Raw genomic sequence first — 20,650 nt, 5'->3', positions numbered from 1 at the left:
GATGTGGTGGATTTCTTTGATATTAAAGCACACGAATCGGGCGTGAAGAGGTCCTTGTCGCGGGACCGATATTATGTTAGGCCGACTCGAGAGGGGTCTTAATCCTCCCTGATCCTGTCGAGGAGGCCCTTTACCGGCCGATTTCCTAGCTTTTGACAGCCCGATCGATCGGGATGCCACCGATTTTTTTTTTTTTTTTTTTTTTTGGGGGGGGGGGGGGCACAGCAACAGAGGGAGCAGGTCCGACGGAGGCAAGAGCCGGGCAAGATGGCGGAGCTGCCGATGTGAAGAAGGCGAGTGGACATTGAAAGTTTGTAGCCACTGGAGCGTTCGGCTCAAACAATCGAAAGAAAAGAGGAAACCGCGCCTCGACAACATCACTTGTTGTCCGGCCTCCTCGTCCGCATCTGGATATCGATTTGTTGGGTAATCATGACGAATGATGCCTCCAAAGCGGATAGAGCGCGCGCATAATCCACGGGGGACCTCGCAGGTCCCGTTTAATTATGGGATTTATCGGAATATAATAATCTCCAGTTGATAGCGGTTATTGTTCAATCGGAAAGCTCTGATAATCACTTCGAGCTCTTTCCGACTCGAATTCTTTTCCAGCCAAAGCGCTCAATTTCACGGCTCGGAAAACCGCAAGTGTATGTAAAGTTAGAAAAGTTAATAGGCCGGTGAGGGCAATAAAAACGTATAAGCCTCTCGCGTTCTAAGTGACAGAGACAGAGACACAAACGTAGAGCATGAAAAGGAAGTGGAAGAACAAGCAGAAAAAAATAGGAGTAGAGCAACGAAGAAAGAGATGAACATACAGTTGTTTCTGAACATCACAGTTTCTCGAAATACCCTTTTTTCTGTTATGAATAATACCATCCTATGCTATTTAAATGAAATGATTTACAATAATGTTATTGTATATCATTTCAAATAATTTTTTAATGTGTGTGTTTACATCGCATTGGGTCGCTCAGCGAGGGTTAGACGGAAGATTGATATAAAGTATATCTGGGAAAACTTACAAACAAACACACACACACACACACATAATATATATATATATATATATATATATATAATATATATATATATATATATGAATATACAAAAGAAACTCAAGGAGTAAAGTTCTTTATCTTTATCTTCATTTACCGAGAACTTTCATTGAACAACACTTCATCTCATAATTGCCGCAAAATACGCATAACACTCGCATTTTAGTTAAATTTTAGTTCACTTTCCCAACAACTCTTTACTTGTGTCGTCTGGCATTATAAATAGCTTTTAACTCATCAGAGACGGATAAATCGCCTTATACGCAAGACTGAGAGCCAGAATTTATCATCACAACAAAAATATACCGCCACCTATTGACAAATTGCCCTGCATCGATGTAAATAAGCGCAAGCAAGCAAGCAAACGAACAAAAACATATCTCAACTCTCAGTGTAATATTGTAACGACCTTTCTTTTCTGAGTATCTAAAGAAACAAAGTAACTAGGTCATGCAATTACAGAGCAAAATAGCGTTACAGTCTGCAGTCTTTTATCTTTGTTATGACGCCACCAACAGTAATCAAGAATATTACAATTCTTTCACCTGAAATTTGTGTGAGGCAAGTTCACCTTGCAGTCAGTGTGATTTGTCCTTTCCGTCTTTCTATATTGTATCTGTATTTTCTTCATCATTTCCCTTTACATTACTATTAATTCTTCCTTTCCAATGAAACAATTGGTTTTCATTTCGAAGCACAGCATCTCGATGCCAATTGCTAGCTTCATATGAAAATGTAGAATGAATTGCACATAGTTACGTAGGCCTATATGCCAGAGTCGGAAAAGTGAAGTGTGTCAATTATTGCTGTTGCTGAAAACCAATGTTATCATATATACTAGTAAGAGAGGATGGGTTTGTTTTGATGCAATGTTTAGAATGGTTACAGCGAATGTGTTGCCCCAACTCTTTCTTCTTATAACAGTCTTTTTTCCCTATGTTCTCTCACCCCCTTCCTCTCTCACTCTCACTCTATCTCTCAGTATCCCGTCCTCAATATCGTTCTTTACAAAACTTCGATGGTGTGCAAACAACATTTTCGACGTACACTCGCAGACAGCTACACAAGCCCTTGTTTGCCTTCGAATGTTTGAGGCAAAGCCCCCAGTGCCCCGAATTAGTCCCCAAAGTAAAGTGATTTGCTTTTTGACCTATCATACTTCACACTAAAGCATCCATCGCTCGCATCGTTCACTTAGTGGCTAACTGTCGTCTTGCAAGTGTCAGAGTTTACGTAGCAGTGGCTGGCACTGCACTTTCCCATTGTTGTCGGAAAGAGCTCTTTATTTTTAAGTCACCGCATTAATAAACCTCTTACTAGCCCTCGTTTACTTGCCTTCTGTTTCTTTTTTCTATCCTTTTTGCCCGCCTCCTCCTTAATTTCTGTTCTTCTTCCCTGTTATCTTTTCTGATTGTCCGACTACATTTTCGTCAGGTTAAACCGGCTGCTAAAACTTTGGGATTTGTCGTTTTTTCTTTCCTTTATACATCGATATATGTCTTGACAACTATTCCGATTCTCATTGAGGGTTAGGGCACTTGATAGGACGGTAGGACTGATAAAAAGGAAGGCTTTGCAGTGTGTTGCTACTGAAAAGGAATCCTACCCACGACAGACTTGATTGCACAGAGCGCTGTTCATTCAAGTGATTTTTTCTTCTGTCTCTTTGACTACCGTCGCGCAAACTCAAACTTCGCTCTCAACCCTTTCTCGCGAAAAAAAGAAGAAGAAGAAAAGAAATGCATTCCTTCATACTGAATCGCACTTTTCTTTCCGATGTGTCAACGCCAACGACGCGCGAACTGCGAGTAAACTTTCACTTCTGTGTCCCTGCAAAGTGATTTCATCCATCCAGTAAACCCCTCCAGCACACGCATTAAAAGCAAGCAGAGATGACGAAATTTTACTATGTTACTTTTTCCATTGTATGGTGATATGAATGACAACCAGAATTTGCATGAGGTTTCATCATTCATAGCAAGCAACGTGTATAGAATCTCTCAAAGTTGTCCTGGCACTCGAGAAAGAGGCTTGCGATAAAGTTTGTACCCAGTCATGTCCAGGCGGCAGAATTCGTCTCCTGAATATCTCGAGGCACATTATTTCCCTTTCGATTTTTTTTTTCCTCGTTCTTTTCAAAAGCCAGCTCCGACACCTGCGCATAATGCTCTACCTCAATTCTAGCCAGCTTTCAGACAACAAAGGTATTGTGCTCGTTGTTAGGTTTGAGCACGTAGGTTTAGAGAAGAAAAGAAAAGAAAAAAAACTCGCAGTCACAGTCAGTGATGGTATTGCCTCATACTAGCAGTGTCAGTACACCAAAGAGCACGCGAGAGAAACACACGAGCCAGCTTGCGGGGGAAGAGAAGGCCCCAGTTCGTTATTGGTCGAAAGTACTTTTTTTTCCCTCGACGTGGATACGGCAATGTTTATTAATGTTTGGGGCTTAGATGCCCTCTATTTTTGGAGCTATATGCATTAGTTTGGGTGAGACAACCACTAAAGGAGGCATTTGTGTACTCTCTCCGCAGATTATCATTTCCCAGCAAGGTCGAACCGGAACTGATTCCCGCTGAGTCAGGATCTGACGACCCAAAAAGGTTCTAGGAGAATCCTGAGGGAGACACAAGTCTCTAGGTGACCATCGGAGAGTGCTGTCAGACAGTCTGCAGTCTGGCTATCGTCTGAAGGCACAGGACTTGTTTCGCGACCAACTGGTATGGCGGTAGTTTCTGGAACAGTACGATTCGGATTATTCATGAGGGATATCACATTCGTCAAAGCTCATTCTCAGTTTTGACATCGCCCTTACAAGAGGTGAAACATAAAAGTGGAAACCATAAATAGGATTACTATACATGTGTCCACCTTTGCACCGGAGTGATCCTGATTGCATTGAAACCTTAATCAGAACAGCCTCCTCGACATCGTCGACATGCGATCCGTCAGCTATTTCACGATCTCGTGTCTGCTTCTCGGCGTCGCCCACGTCGCGCACACGGGTGTTATTGGCAGTAGGACCACGGGATCATTGCAACAAGAGCATTCGAAGTCGGCGTCATCATCGACATCATCGTCATCGCCGTCGTCCTCGTCATCAACGGTTGGAAATTTATCCGAGCAACAGGCACTGGTAAGCTTGGCGATTCTCAATATATCTTACTTTTTTCCCCCAGAAACGGCGTTAAGCCTTGCAATTATCTTTCGTACATCACTATTTACTAAAAAGAAATTACAACAAACCAAACATCAAAACAAAACCAACAATTTTCTAACCAACCAACCAACGAACAAACAATACCATCAATTTACCAACCAACTAATCAACAAAAAGAAAAAAAGAAAAAAAGTACAAACCAACCAACCAACCAACCAACCAACCAACCAGTCAACAACAAAACATAATTCCCGTATAGAATCAATTATCACAAATCCATGTTTACATTCAATCTATGATTGAAGCATTCTGGTGGTGGTCTATCATTTTTGTTGAAATTTATAAAAAGGTGGCCAAATTGTGCAAAATGTTAAAAGAAATACACGCCAACACTAATACCCTGAACGAATAATATCATAAATGTATGGTGAATTCGTAAGATTTTAATCATCAGCTCATCAGCTCTGTGGCTACATACTGTATGTAATATATAGGCGCTTAAAACTATGGCAATTCGTAATCCAACATGTACATCCAAACTCTGCACGTGTGCCACTGGGGATTCTATACGAGAGAATGTTCAGGTGATAATCTGTCTAAAAATATACAGATATCACAGACTGTTGTAACGCTTTCATGTATTGTGACAGACATCACGCTTCTGTAATCATTTGTATGTTACTAAACAATAGCACGAATGTTCATGAAGATAATGTTGAACTATTCACTTTCATGCATACATTAGTAGCATCTTGTCTGCTTGCTGAGGTACATGTATACAGGTCTGAAAAGAAAACCCATGAAAAGTTAAAAAGAGCAGTACAACCCTTGAATACACTGCTGTGTACTGACTTTGATGGCAGATGGAACACTTGCAGAAAGTGTGTGTTGCTTGAGGAAATTTGCTGCAGCTAGTAACAATAATTAGAACTGCAGTACAATGCGTTGAAGATGTGTCTAAATGTTTTATGCTCACATCGACTATAAATGTATAAAATTTCTTGTCTTAACCGCAAGCATGCCGAGATTATCTATAAGGTTTTATCATTATCATTGACACCACTTACGAACTTTGCAGATATGTCCATACAAGATTACGTTCGCATATTATAATAGCCGCAACTAAGCTGTTGATATTGGACGAAATAAAATGAAAAGGCAAGCAAAATAAAGATAAAAAGACGCATTTGAACACATGATACACACACCTAAACATTACGAACAGCAAATGATTTTCACTGTCTTGCTACAACTGCGTGTTTTTTTTTTCTCTAACAAACAAGGCAATCTAACTGATACACAACTACATCGCCAAATGATCCATCCAGTATTAAGAACTTGGGTACCCCATCGTGTACCAGAAATCGAATGATGTAGGCTATCTGCCAAAGTAGCAACAGACCTCTCATGCACATTGTTCATAGATGTTCTGCCCAGTAGTTGTTTGCCGCCTGCGGGCTCTTCCAGAGCTTTGGAGCAAACTGATTAAGCGAGTGCTTTGTGCACCCGTCAAGTAAAGTCTGCCATGTTTAGTGGACTACAATTAACTGCAGGAACAGTTTAACAGAGGAGCAGAGAAAGGTGTGGGAAGTTAGCCCGTCAAGTGGGAATTGCTCCAAGTTCAACGAGCGGTCTATCGGGACCTACTCAAGAGTGCGTGCGCCACTTTCGTTTACACACACACACACACACACACAAACACATGCACACACACAATTCACACTGCCGTCTCGCACAGCAGTGAATGGAGGGGGGGGGGGGGAGTGGTATTCACATTTCTGGTATGTATACATGTAGGACTATACGCCTGCCGTGTGTCATTGACAAGGAAACTGTGGGGAAATCATCAAGCGATTATTGGAGCAGACACCTGTACGTTTTCTTCCTAGAACGACAAACAAACCCTATGAATCTACGAACAACTCAAAACTAGAAGAAAAAAAAAACAACTTAGGGTCGCAGAACGTCTTGCGTGCGTGCTTGCTAACTACAGACGTGTGCAAGAAAAGAGAGATGACGACCAAAAAGAGTTGTTTTTTTTTAAAGACCTGATAGGATATTTCAACAAATAGTTGAAAGGTATTTCTTAAGGCCGAGTTGACATTTTCTGGAAGTATATCTATTTAAAAAAAATTAAAATAAAAATTAAACAAAAAGCTACCGCAGTTTTGCTTCCGATCAATTACGTCAGGATCAAAACTACCAAATTTGGAACTGTCTTCGGACTTTTGTCACGACTAATCCAAATGTTCTTGAACGGAAACACTTAAGAAGTTTAGGACGCCTTCTGATTGCCTCCATGGTCAATATTGTTTTAAAAAAACCTGTTTTGCATTTCCAACGATTATATTTCGTTACCATCGTTCAATCTGCGTTTCAACAAAGGTCACAATGCAAAGGGTATAATAGGCGGTTTTCGTAAAATATTCAAATTGTATGCTTATCTTTTATACAAAGGTTGTTCTTGACAAACCTTTGAAAGCTTGTCCGAGGCTTGTCCGACATAACAACATGTAATATAGGCAAACTGGAGTCCTGCAATTGAATGTCATTTAAGTAGAACAGGCTAGTGGAATAGCTCTTCTCTGTGTTCCCGGGAATGAAACAGCCATAAATTTGAACTCATTACGAAATCGATCTGTTACATGAGAAATTCCCAATTTTGGTACAATGGCTGGGACAGGGTGGATGAAGGAAAGGCTTATTCAATGCAAAGGCTTAACCTTATGCTTAATCGCTATGATTGACAGAAAAGTAACGTCAAACATTATTGATAGTGATTCCCCATCGACTTTCCAGTTCGATAAATTTGGAAAATTGAGGTTTTTATAATTATAGAAAACGCTGTGTGCAGAGAAGTGCATAAAAAGTATGTTGCTTGGTGCATGAGAGTGACGCGCTGTCTCTGCGTGGTCCTGTAGTACACAATCATGCATGGTGACATCCTGAAGAAATCAGGCGGAGATGTGAGAGCACATGCATGGGTTTGACGTGACACTTAACAATTAAATGGCGTCCCTCAGCTCAGCATGTTATCAATGCCATGCATGCAGTTTAGCCGGTGGACAGAGTCCAAGTAATTGACGCATGGTTAGACATGACGATGTCACTAGTGCACGGAGCTATGTACAGAGGTCGTACACTCTTGGTTTCAAGAGTTATCATTGATAATTATCTCTCGAACTCCAATCTATCGTAGCTCCGAGTTTGTTTTTGTTTTCTCCTTTGTTTTGTTTTGTTTGTTGGTTTGTTGTTGTTGTTATTTTTATACGACTCGTATCAGTTAGCACTCATTGACAGAATACTCAACGATATAACGATCCTGCCCAACATCATCAGCTAAGATGATGAGCTTCACTGTTTATCTCTATTCCCCTCTCCACTGGTACGATAACTCTTGAATAAGAGTGGAGAAATGGGATTACTTCAAGAAGTGATAGACCAAGATTACAAGGAGTGAATAAGTTTGAGTCTACGTGTTCAGCATTCGGACCTTCTCACCGGTTCTGGGTACATTCATGTAATTGTCCGAAACCCCTCGATGGAAAGTTGGCTACAGGGCAATTACCTGCACTCCCCCCACGTCGATTCATCTTTCTCTCTCTCTCTCTCTCTCTCTGCTCTCTTTCGGTATATGATTCAAAAGGAATATTTTCCGTGATATTAATCATGGCAATTTGAGCAATCTATTATCTGTCTGCTTTCACGCTACCTCACTGTGGCCTGACCATTAGAGCAGGAGCAGGGGCTACACAAAGGGCGAGGAAAGCAGAAGCCCAGCAAACCCCCCGAAAGCCTCCCGTCCACTCCGCTCGTGGCCACGCCAACAATGCGAGGAGGGGGAACAAACGGGACTCCTAGCCAAATCACGCATCCAGCGGAGCGCGTATAAAAAGGCGTGTTTACTCCCCACGAATGACTTTTCATCTGGAAGTCCTACAAATGTTCCCTGTGACTGCTGGTTTATACAGTAATTCGAGGCTCTGCCTCTCTCTCCTTTCGCCCACTCTCCAAAGCAGGGCGCCCGTCAAACTCCTTGGCGAGGAAAAAAAGGTTGCAATCCTGTTTCCATAAAGCAAGCTCTTTACTGTATATGCGTCCCAACCCACGCCTGGGGCGTGTACAGTGCATGTACATTACACCATGATAGCGCCAGCACATTGGTGACGGCATGAAAGACTGGCCCAGTCAGGTTCGAGCTGGTGGCATCCAATGCCACCTGTGTACAAACGGTTTCTTGTATAGTTTGACAGCCAAAACAAGAGAGAAATCGCGAATGAGATAAGACAACAAACCACTCGACCTTATTTAAAGAACTGGACGGCCTATTTTCAGTTGGCCCGCGCTTTCGTGCTCTCCTCATTATGTTTAGCTACAAAGGAATGCCGACCTACTTATGAGACAATGTACATCAAGGAGAGAGCACTATAATTGCACGAACGCAGCGACGCAAGAGCCAAGCGCAATCGCAGATTGTGAGAGATCGCACAAAGTCATATCATGATGACCACACTTTCACAAAGGCTGGGTACTTTCTATGAAGTTCAGTGAAAAGACGTCCATTGAGAATATGTTGTTGCTTCATATCCGCAGAGATGGATGTACCAAACTGAAGCAGAAAAAACAACAACACGTTTTTATCTTTAATGTAGCTATCTAATGAAGATATCCACATACATGACAGCTACTGATTGCGTATAAGGCGCCATTTTGATTCCCGCTGAATCTTTTGAAGGTCTCTTGTTTTGAATACAAGTTTGTAGAAAACAGCTATCCCTTTGATATTCAATTCTGTTGGCAACACTAGAAAAGGACATTAAAAGAGAAGAGTGCTTTAAACAATCTGTTTCTAGTTTTAAATTTGTAGGTTTGTTTTTGTTTTGCGCATCGCACCTATCCTGTTTCTGCTCATGATCATTATAGAATGAATACATATACTGTGCATCTACAGGATGGTTTTCTTGAACGAACATTTTCTCTGCAGGGGCGGATCCAGTAATTCTGTAAAGGGGGGGGGGGGCAACTAATATTTCTGGTGCCACTTACGGGTTTCATTTCATTTTTTCTCTTTTTATTTCTTTTGTTTTAACGAAAAATTAAAAAAAAATCTTTTTAAAGTGCTTTGTTCCATGCTCAAGTGTTTTTCAACAACGTTCGAGCTAAAGTTTTATGAGTCTGGATTTTTTTTTCAAAGAAAACAAAAAAAAATTACCGTGGGGGTCTTAAAGATCATTCTATGGCTGTAGGTAATCCTAAAGGCTTAGTTTTGGAAAAAAAAACGCTTTCTCTGGTATTTCTTTTTTTTGGGGGGGGGGAGGGTTCATGATTCTCACACATATTTTTCTCTTTTTTTCATGATAAGCTCTCTACTCGAACCGCGTATATGTGTGTAGAACTGTTGATGCAAAATCTTAGGTTTTCGTTCATTTCCTTCAAACAATCAATCCTCGCAATCAATAATCAAAAATCCTTTTTCTGAGAAGAGGCTGACCCTCACGTTGTAAATATACCTTTGTTATCATCGATTACAAATTCACACCGTAGGCAACCAGAAATTCCCATGTAATACGGAAAATTTTCTCTTTTGATTAAAAAAAAAAAAGTTTTAAAGATGACATCATGGAGGGTTTTAACAAAATTTGATAAAAAGACAACGCTAACGGTCATTGACGTAGGCCTAATATCATGATCATAATACTGGCAATATGTTGTTCATTATACCTACCAACATCTATGTAATTAGCTTTTCCTTGCAATTCTGACCACATGTACTGCTGATTGAAAGAAGTGAAGTTACAGACCGCGAAAAGTTTAAACCAAATAACTGTGATACTGGTATGGAATGTGCCAATTTGTGAGGGATTCCCATGGACGAAGGTACAACTTAGCATTTTTGAACACTCATCAGTCGATTTTCTGTCATTTTGATTCATAGCATTAGATTCTTTACGTCACTTGAAAAGAGATTCGTCAGATGGACAAGTTTGTAATCATCATTATAAATTGATAGCAGAAAAACAGAACAACACGTTACCATGTTGCACTCATCCGAACTTTCACACCCTCCCTCTGTACTCAACCGAACTTTTCCCTGAGTGGCATCAGGACACGTTGAAGACATTTACATTTAACTTTCACATTTCTCCTGTTGTGTGTGCGTGTGTGTGTGGACAGAGACTGCAAAAGTGGAGCATGGAAGAAGACAAAATACAGGAGCGCATTCTTGCGGTTTTAGAGAGATAACCCACCGCTTATTTGCATTCGATGGCCCGTGAACCGGTATTAGTGGGCCAACTGTGGCGTGTACACATGCAGCCACAAATGTCAGACCGCAGGTTTTAAAACCCAGCAGAAAAAGAGTGAAGGAAAGAGAGAAAGGTGAACTCTGATATCCTAGCTCGGGAGAAGTGACAGTTACCTGCATTCTCTCATTATTCAAGACCCTCTCAGTCTACAGTGTGCACACTCTTACCTTTGGTTGAGCGCTCAGTTCTTGAAGGCCATCGCATGACAGTACATTTTAAAAGAAAATGGGCAAGCTTAAAGCGACTGTCAAGCGGTGCTATATGCTTTGGTTATTGGAGGACGGACTAAAAGAAATGGCGGGTCGATAAAATCAATTGCAATCGGCGCCAAGTGGATTAATCTCCAACTTAAGACCATCACATCAGGGTGTGTAAAGCGGCGCAATCGTAGATTGTTTATATTACATGCGTTGATCTGTGACAACAGGGATATCTGAGTAAAATCATGAACTGAATAGCTCCATGGTAAAATAAACCGAAACAAACAGCATTTTTTTTTAGTGTACACAAAAGAGCAATTCAAATTGTGTATTATTTATGAGAACGGGCACACGAACCCTGGTCAGATTGGAATGTCCTTTGTAATAATGATTTATATGTAGTCAGGCGTGAACCTTTTAACACGTAACAAAATGAAAATATATATTTATATCTGCTATTTGATCTTTATCAAATCTTTACTCCTTTCCTTTTTTTCCTCCATAGAAATTCCTATCTGAATACGGGTACATTGAGAGGATATCTACAACAGACAAAAATGAGCTCAAGAAGACGGGTTCCCGCGCTCGGCCTCTGGCACCCTCAGCCACGCAAGCGACGGAACCGGAAGTTCCCCTTACAGCGGTAGAGAACCTGCAGTCAGGAATCGAGGTCTTTCAGAGACGGTACCACCTGCCCGTCACCGGCGTGATAGATGAGGCCACCAAAGCGATAATGTCAAAGCCGAGGTGCGGGGTTCCAGACTACTCGCCTGCCCAGGTCACGGCGAACAAGAGCAACCCTGATGGGAAAGACCAGTCAACAGAATCAAAAGGACAATCAACAGGAGCTGGTGAACAATCGTTGCAGGGTAAAGGAAGGTCCTCAGATGCCGTCACTCCTGAGATGGTAACGGATATCGCCACTGAGATATCAACGTCGACAGTCCCTGCTGATAATTCAAAAGAGCTCGGAAAATCAGTAGTTTCTAAGGTCCTAGGAGTCGAGACGTCAAAGGGTGAGGGGAAGGAATCTCGCACCCCTGTGCCACCCGCGCTGCCCGACCCTACGGCGAAGGATGGCAACTCAGCAGACAGCATGTGGGATCAATTCTCGATCCAGGAGATAAGCTCACTGATGGACGAAGATCCCTCGCAAACTGAGCAAGAAGTAGACAACGAGGAGTTGACAACATCCCCTTCTCCCGTTGAAGAGGTGGAAGACACCACCATCCTATTATACACCGTCACAGATACTCTCTCGACTCTCGTTGAGGAGGATGGTGATTTAACTACTGTCGCAGCACCTACGGAGACGGAGCCTGCAGAACAGGGGCCTCAGTCGGACAAAGTGAAGTCTCGCCGAAGACGAGACCTACGGGAAACCGTTCGGCGCGCAATGGCGGAAAGACCTCTTCACCGTGAGCGTCGGAATACCTACGCCAGCCCGGGTGGAAACGTGAGGGAGCCTTCGGGTGTCGGCATGCGTTTGTCCGCCAATAACCTTCCCATCACGTGGCGTGTGCTCGATGCCTACAAATCGCAATATATTTCGGACTCGTCAAACATCTTCTACACGGCATTTAGGAGATGGGCGGAGGTAACACCTCTTACGTTTGCCGAGCAGACGACTGGAGACGTTCTCAACGTGGACATCTCCATCGCGTTTCTCCAAAACAGTGAGTATTATCTAAAGACGTGAAAGACTTTAGAAGAGAAGTTTGTCATTTAGAATGTTCGTGCATGCTTGATCATTCTGGTACACGTATATAAAGTTTCATTTTTAAAATAAAGTATATATATTCATAGCAATTCAGAATGCGTTAGATTTTAATCGGTCAAGTCAATATGGTGATACATTTTTATGCAATCACAAAATATATCATAAACAAATTCTATAAGGAAACAGAACAGAGCTCGACCTTCGGCAACCCCAAATTTGATATGTGCTTTCAGCGAAATGGTACCGTTCTCATCTTCAGTTTTGTTGAAGAATCAAGAATTTCAGAATATCCAAATCTGCACAACTATGCTCAGCAATCAGACACACACATACAGAGTTTTAATACCCATGCAAGTCGTAGAAAAATAAGACTAACCTTGCAGATGAATGTCAGCGTTCTCTGTAAGAGTCCACCGCCTTCTTTTCTCTCGTTCTGTCAGGCAACGTCCAAGGGGTGGCCGGTTTCTCTTGGTCAAGCGGCCAGCTTGCTCGCTCGGACATCCCGACCGGGCGACTCTTCTTCAACGACGAACAGCAGTGGACCGACAGCTCGGACCAGGACTACAATCTCCTCACTGTTGCCGTGCACGAGATCGGTCACTTTCTCGGCCTCAGCCACAGCACGAACAACGGCTCGATCATGTATCCCATCTACAGCGGCTACAATTGGGACGTGAGGATTGACTCGGGGACGAAGACAGCAGTCCAGGCTATCTATGGTAAGGTACTTTCAGCAATATTGACTGGTCTCGATACGAGGGCATTAATTTGTGATAGGCCTATTTCCCTTCTGCGTCCATTTTGATTGGGGCTATTCAACCAGCATGCATGTAGACTATAACAATTATGTATCATATTGCCTCAAAGTATGCATGAAAAGTAAAGAGCTGGTGATACTGTTATGTTGAGAGAATTTCGCAGTTAAAACGTGATTTTGCGTGAATTTATGAAATTATTGTTGTATTGATGTGACATTAAATATAAATGATAATCTTTGATGTTTTAATCATGTAGAACACAAATGGAGTTCTGACTATCTTCGGGCTCATAAAGTGTTGTCTTTAGTGGGACAAGGAAAATCCAGTATAGCCGTTTGTCATCACCCGCTTTTCGTCAGACAACGGCACGCTCAGAGTGTTTGGATCTAATTCATTTAGTTTGATATATCGTATTATTGTCTGTATATCTGTTTTGTTTTATTGACACACGTCATTATATAACGTACGCAGAACGCTACAAGAAAGTTGGTCCCCACCGGCGAACACGTCGGACAAAATGCTAGTGAGCAATATACAAGTTTATAGTGCGTACGGCTTGCGCCTCGTAAACACAACTTCAATTCATTTACATGTTTGATAAAAATGATATTATTAGCTAGAGTTGAAGACCTGATAATTGGATGGAGGCTGAACTATGGCAATGGTGTGGGGTTTTTTAAGTACCGAAGGTAATGGGTGTTTTACGTTACCCGTTGTAGGCAAATGCAACGATTCTTTCGACGCGGCGTTCGACTGGGTGAGACCGGCCGCCAACAACAGGCGGGTGTACTCGACGTATTTCTTCCGGAACAAGTGGAGCTGGCTCTACCTAAACTCCAAGAACGAAACAAAACATAAAGACCCGAAGGCCATCTCCCAGAGGTTCTCCGGCGTCAAAGACGACATCGATGCCGTGGTCCAAATCATCGACCGTGCCACGAATGATCGCATGTACTTTTTTAAAGGTGAGCTGTCGGAAGTAGTTGAAAGAGTTTCTAGACAGTTTACAAGGTCCATTTTGCATTTTCACCTCAAAAGAATGTTGCTGCGCGAACATTGTTCAGACAATCTTTTTCCTTTGACTCATCTATTAAAATAGGCAATGGTCTCAGCATGTTCTTTTTCCTTTTCATTTGTTATCACACACCAACATGTTTTACAATGATGTGGTTTACGACGAAATTCAGAAAGGAAAAACACGGATGACCCTCTCGCCCAGGAGTGAGGAGACTATTAAGGTCACGCTGTCAGTCAAATGTTCGAGATCAAGCTTCTCATTTCTATGAATGCCACTGAGGTTTAAATCTTCCGTTATCATTGGCAACATCTTACCACATGTCGTCAACTGCATCTGGAGTCGTCGGACACTAGTGGGTTAATGTCTATGCCCACCTGTCAATCTTTGTGAAGATCCCTCCTCCCCTCTCGACTCACGAACTAATTGGCCCTCTATTGACATATCATGTTCCGCCTCAGGCAATCGTTACTGGAGATACGACCACGCAAACACCCAAGTGTACACCAGCACGGTTGATGGCGTCACCTGGTCAGCCGAGGGACGTCTCATCTCCGAGGGCTGGCCCGCCAAGAGCGGCGGGAGCACGCGCATACCAGACAACATCGACGCTGCCTACCACGACATGCGAGATGATAACATATACTTCTTCAAGGGAAGCCAGGTAGGTTCAATACAAAACAAATAAATAAAAACAAAATCAAGCCTAAGTAGCAAGGAAAGAAGGAGGAAAAAAGGAAGCAAAAATCAGATGGAAAGAGAGGGGTATAGGACACCAACACCAAAACGAGCAAATAGAAAAAAGGATGGCGGAGCTGAGAGGGAACAACGTATGGGAAAGATAATAAGGACTTATCTTGGAGGTTTGAAGACGAGATCCTAGGTACTCCAGGTGTAGGTATAGACTCACGTCTTCTTGCAAGTGCATCCTTGGATGAGATGTTTCATCCCTCTTTTGGTAACTGGTAATGCCGGGGAAATCATAGCTGCAGGCCTAATTTAGGGAGAATAGTACTTGCAGTGGATACAAGACTCTTTTATCACGTTTTTATGATGATGATGATGATCTTGATTACCATTACTTTGATTATTATATGAGCATCATTATCATTATTGTGAGCATTATCTTTATTGTCGTTATTATCATTATTACTATTATTATTATTATCATTATCAAAACATGTACTTGTTATTTCGCGTGCGAGATTTTTAGAATAAAGAATTATGAAAGATTGGTGACTGATCTTCGTTATGATAATGATGATAGAGATGAAGAAGACAACAAACGCAAAAGTATAGATAAAATTCTAACAAAAAAAATCAAATGACTAGATTATTTTGACAAACTATGGAACTGTAACTCAAATCGGCAACTCCGTGTTTCGATTATGACTCTCTTACTAGGTCTACGCATACGACATGCAAGCCGACGGATGTTGCGTGGACGGTTATCCAAAGCCAATCAGCGAAGCCTACCCGGGTCACAATTGGTTTATTCCAGCACTACCAGATAACATCGATTCGGCGTACTATTCCATTAAGCAGAAGAAACTTTTCTTTTTCAAGGGCGCCCTCTACTGGGAAAACACGAGCTACAACCCTAACCTCTCGACAGTTTTGAATAAAGTGGGACAAAGCGCGCAATGGAACACAAGGTGGAAAGATGTTTGCAACGTAGAATAAGGTGCAAACGGATCCTGCCCGATGAATGTGCGTGCGTGCGTGCGTGCGTGTGTGTGTGTTTGTTCGTCCATGGATGTGTGTGCGCGTGTGGGTGTGCGTGAACGTGTGTATGAATTCCGGGTCCTTTTGATTATCATGTGCCAGAATGTTCTATGATGTACTTCAAAGATTATAAATCTCCAAAAAGTTTCGCTCGCAATCGTGGAATGATCTACGTAATGTACCGTGTTTCTATTGTGGTTTGACTGCCGTGAGAATGAAAGCTGTGACGTCACTAAATTAATGGACAGTGCTGTTTCACTTGTTAACCAAACTAAAGCGTAATTTTTTGTGTTTGTGAGAGCTTGCTCACCTGTCTGGAAACCATACGCACTGTGTTTTCATTGTGGAGTCTTCTGACCTGTCAAAAACAAAACTCAAACCCAGCAAAGTTGCCGCATCGCCCAATGAGGTCTTGTATAATCGACAGACAGTGAAAGTACCTCCTTCCGTAGACACTTTGCATCCGGATGACACGATGTGTTCTGGTTCCTATGCACAGCACCATCAACGTTGTGGATCTACACGTCACCCCCACGTTAGTTAAATTCACGTTTAATCAACTTTTGGTCTGCCTAGTAAATATCACTATTCTGTTACTTTAAGTCGTTTTGTTTATGTTAACAACACGCGCGTCAAAATGATCTTGTTTGCACAACCCACTCGGATATAAGGCGTGTTGCATCGCTCTTGATAACGGTACATACGACCATAGCCCGTTGGTGCGCATTTACGCGCACGAATACCGGACATGCTCGTCTTCAGCAGATTTTGCTTTTTTATCAATGCTGAATCTAAATATTCTGTTTTAAGTCTGTAAATTCTATGAGGCGATGTGTATATTTCTCAGGAATATGTTCGTGTAATTTATTACGTTCTATTTATTATGTTAACATGTGCGTTATCTTGGGCTTCCTTTGTATTACGGGAAGAAAGTGCCCCATACATTTTATTCTTCAGTCTAAACTTTTTGTCCTATAACTCGCGAAAAACCCACCGAAGTGAATGACTGTATTGCTCGTAATCACAACTAGTGACTCTTCGCCTTTCTTTCTAGTCGCCGCTGTAATCTATTATACTCACCAACAAAAATAAAAATGCCAATCAACAATAATACAAACGGAGTTTCCTCAGGGGATTATTTTGAAGGAGATATTTTCTAGATTCATATCCTGCTGATAAACTTTTCACAAAAGTTGGGAATTGCAAGCCAGCAAGATATTATGCACATGAATTAAAAAAAAAATAAGAGGTGTTGTGCATAATCACAGGCAGGCATGATTTCATGAGGTCCGCCAATAGTTTGTCTTCGCAATGGTTAGCCTTTTTTTTTTAAAGTCCGTCCTTTGCTGTCATGACTTCTATAAACCAGCGAACCTTTTGCATAATAATTATTATCTCTTCTTCGTCTGAATAAAGGCTATACGAAGTTCTGAGATACTGGATAGTACTTTATTTTCCCTGCACAATATGGGAGTGTCATACTCATGATTTTTAATTAGGAGCAAAAACACCGATAGATTTCTATAAATGGGCATTGTTCTCAGAGTATTTACGGATGTGTAATAGGATGGTGTTAGGCTTTGGACATAATCATACTTTATTTAAGTTTTAGCAAGAAGTTCAAATCCGAGAATGACATGCACGTTTACCAGACGGTGAGTAGAGCGTATACTGAAGGCTTTTTGACATGATAGACATAATCATCAACGACATTGTTGTTGGGTGTATCACTGAAAGAGAAACTAATTATACATGACAAATATATTTATTTTGTATTTATCATTTGACGCGTTTTTACAAGAGTAATATTTTGGAGTTGAAACGGCCATAGCTCAGCATCTTTGCGTTAGTGTGCTAATCTAACATGAAGTTCTTAGTATTCGAAACGAAATGTATTTACTAACATTAGAAGACAAGGGTGGGTGCTGGTTTATTCTCGTGAATGATCAAGCCTGCCTGCAAATCTAATACATGACTATTTTGACGTATACAAAGTGGTAGCATTATAACAGTTCTTCGCGTGGTAGTTTTTCCCGCGTGAAGAATATAGTATTTGACGGAGAACATGAAATTGTAATCGCAGCAAGATGCCATCGTGTATCTGTCTTGCACTCCCTCCTCTGATAATATTCACTGAAGAGAATGTAAGACAGATCGTAGTTGCATGGTAAAGAAATGTATTCTGCTATATTAACGTGAATTCGACGGCAGTGTTGCACAACTGAAGTTTTCAAACGACATCATGGTAAACGGTGTTTTCATTCACTGTGGGTTATGTAGTGTATTAAACAAATCAGTACTAAGTCAGTTTCATCTTATCAATTAATTATGGGTTTGGTTTTTATCTAAAACCCCGTCTTAGGTTCCTGGGGGTGAATTTAAAGAGCTTTGCTGCACACTCTCTATCTCTGGAATGATACTTTTTAAGCAGAGTAATAACGATTTTGAAAGGCATTTGTGTTCAAAGGTTTTTATCTCACACACGTGGTACTTTTTATTACCCTACAGTTTCATTTTTTTTTTATTTAATGTAAGCTGAAATCTAAGTGGAAAAGGACAACCAAAACAGTTACCACGTTTTAATGGCAGCCCTCAATATCTACTTGTCTATATACTTTTTTACCGAATTTACTTTTTCAAAAAGTGTTGCATTTTTCTTCTTTCTTTTTTTATTTCAAAATCTCGAGGGCACATCTCCTCTGTTGAGTTCAGGTCTGTTTCAACAGTTTTTTTCTTTCCATTTTCTGGTATTCTTTTATCATTTATTTCCACATTGAATCTAGATATACTGTAAATCATTATACATCACTTGATCATCGAAAGGAAAGCTCGATCACAATGCATTGATCTGATGTCTCCTTCCGATAAACTGTTAACTCTTTAATTCATTTTAAGCAACTTCTCATGAAGGGGTTGTGTGAAGCAAAGAATATCACGCCACCCATAAAATGCATGTGTAACCGCGCATTTTGTCGGAGAATATATTTTCTTATCTTGTATTAACCCTTAAAATGCCAAGACGTTATATTTGCACAATGTCATACAAGAAAGCTTTGCGAGGCAACACCGCTTCTGTCACATGGGGATTTATGAGGAAGATGTGGCCAAGAGCGAAATTAGCCTCATATCTTATTTTGTCGTGTTTGCACAAAATGTAAAATACAGGGTTTTCTCTTGAATGTATTCACAAGCACATATTTTTGTAAAATACATTTAAGCGATGTACAGTATCTACTATAAGATTATGTTATTGCCTAATCCAAGTCTGTTCTTTTGATGTCATAAAAAAAGAAGAATTATTTTATCCCTCGATTTTGCTAAGAGGTGTGTGCTTTTCTCATTTCACAGTATTTATTATGCAGTTGGTAAATTATTCACATGCAACAACAACCCCCCCCCCCCAAAAAAAAAAAGGAATGCGAGCATGTATGACCTAATGTAGGATGAAATGAATAAGAAAAAAAAAAAGGAAAATGGCCTGTATTCGATTTGGTACTTACTCCAGAAATGTTATAAAACTATAATTCATGTATGCATATTTGATCTTTTGATTTTAAAGTCAGGTAATCTATTTACCAAAGGTTCGACTGAGGATGTCTGATTGCTGATTATTTCAATCAGAAAAAGATGAATCCGACTTCGGAGCACTGTAACTTCTGGCGGCCATAACGGGGGGGGGGGGGGGGGGGGGGGGGCTTCCAAAGAAGAATAAAAGTACTTTCAATGAGTTATGCTATGAGGCAGGTGCGTCGCTATTATATGTCAGTGCATACATTATCTTTTCTTTGGTGTACTTGAAGCCTGGCCTCCAGTCAAAATCCTGCAATTGGTCACATTACCGAATTACTGGTGGGTTTGCATAGTAAATAATATTATCACTATTCTGTTACTTGAAGTCGTTCTGTCTAAGTTAACAACACGCGCGTCAATATGATCTTGTTTGCACAACCCACTCGGATATAAGGCGTGTTTGCATCGCTCTTGATAACGATACATACGAATTACTGAGATATAATACAACCGTTACAATCTGAATGCTTGTGTGGATCAATGGCCAGATAATTCAATACTTTATCATGACACACGGTCTACCTGACCCTTATGTAATTCCGTCCCTTGGAGAAGCTCATGGAATGACTGTAAAATGATGTATTCCCAAGCTGTATGGTAATCTCTCCTTTTTTTTTCTTCAATATCCGTGTTATCCGAATCTTCGATGGTCTTGCATGATTAACATAAATGAAATTATTGCACTATCAAAGCCGCATAAAACTGACGGCACATCGGTTTATTTACATTATTTAGTATGTAAGAAATGACATCTCGCAACGAATGGGAACTTTCATGACATGTTTAAACAGATACTGCTTATTTATTTATTTGTTTATTCATTTATTTATTTATTCATTCATTTATCTATTTATTTATCATTTTTTTATGCGATGTCATTGATACTCGGAGCTCGTTCACAGTAATACATGCAATCACAAAAGATGAACCGGAATTCGAGTGATGTGTGCCATTTCATCGTGTGAAGATATGGATAAGGCAACGATAGCTGCATTTAAATTGATATAAATGTTTTTTTTTTTCTAACGATAAATGTATCCAATCAAATACGGGCCTTGAAAACGTGATGGTTGGTCGAAAAGTTTACTTTGCCTCTTAGTGGTTGTCAAAGCAGCTCTGTTTGTCTTTTTTTTTAAAAATCC

At 40.9% G+C, this 20,650-nt stretch overlaps 1 protein-coding gene across 1 annotated transcript in view; it reads left to right on the top strand.

Annotated features, from left to right (window-relative positions):
• LOC139741936 (uncharacterized) overlaps window positions 1-15,896 on the top strand; it is a 60,127-nt gene extending 44,231 nt beyond the window's left edge. Inside the window, exons 3-8 of the mRNA XM_071652507.1 lie at window positions 3,970-4,191; window positions 11,226-12,396; window positions 12,881-13,159; window positions 13,918-14,163; window positions 14,675-14,877; window positions 15,618-15,896. Coding sequence (XP_071508608.1) covers window positions 3,970-4,191; window positions 11,226-12,396; window positions 12,881-13,159; window positions 13,918-14,163; window positions 14,675-14,877; window positions 15,618-15,896 — 2,400 coding nt within the window. The remainder of the gene's footprint in view (window positions 1-3,969; window positions 4,192-11,225; window positions 12,397-12,880; window positions 13,160-13,917; window positions 14,164-14,674; window positions 14,878-15,617) is intronic.
• The last annotated feature ends 4,754 nt before the right edge of the window (window positions 15,897-20,650 follow it).

Source organism: Diadema antillarum, unplaced genomic scaffold (assembly GCF_040938485.1).
Source record: "Diadema antillarum isolate AM-2024a unplaced genomic scaffold, OU_Dant_1.0 seq00000964_RagTag, whole genome shotgun sequence".
Classification (NCBI taxonomy): Eukaryota; Metazoa; Echinodermata; class Echinoidea; order Diadematoida; family Diadematidae; genus Diadema; species Diadema antillarum.
This window is presented reverse-complemented; position numbering and strand designations above follow the sequence as displayed.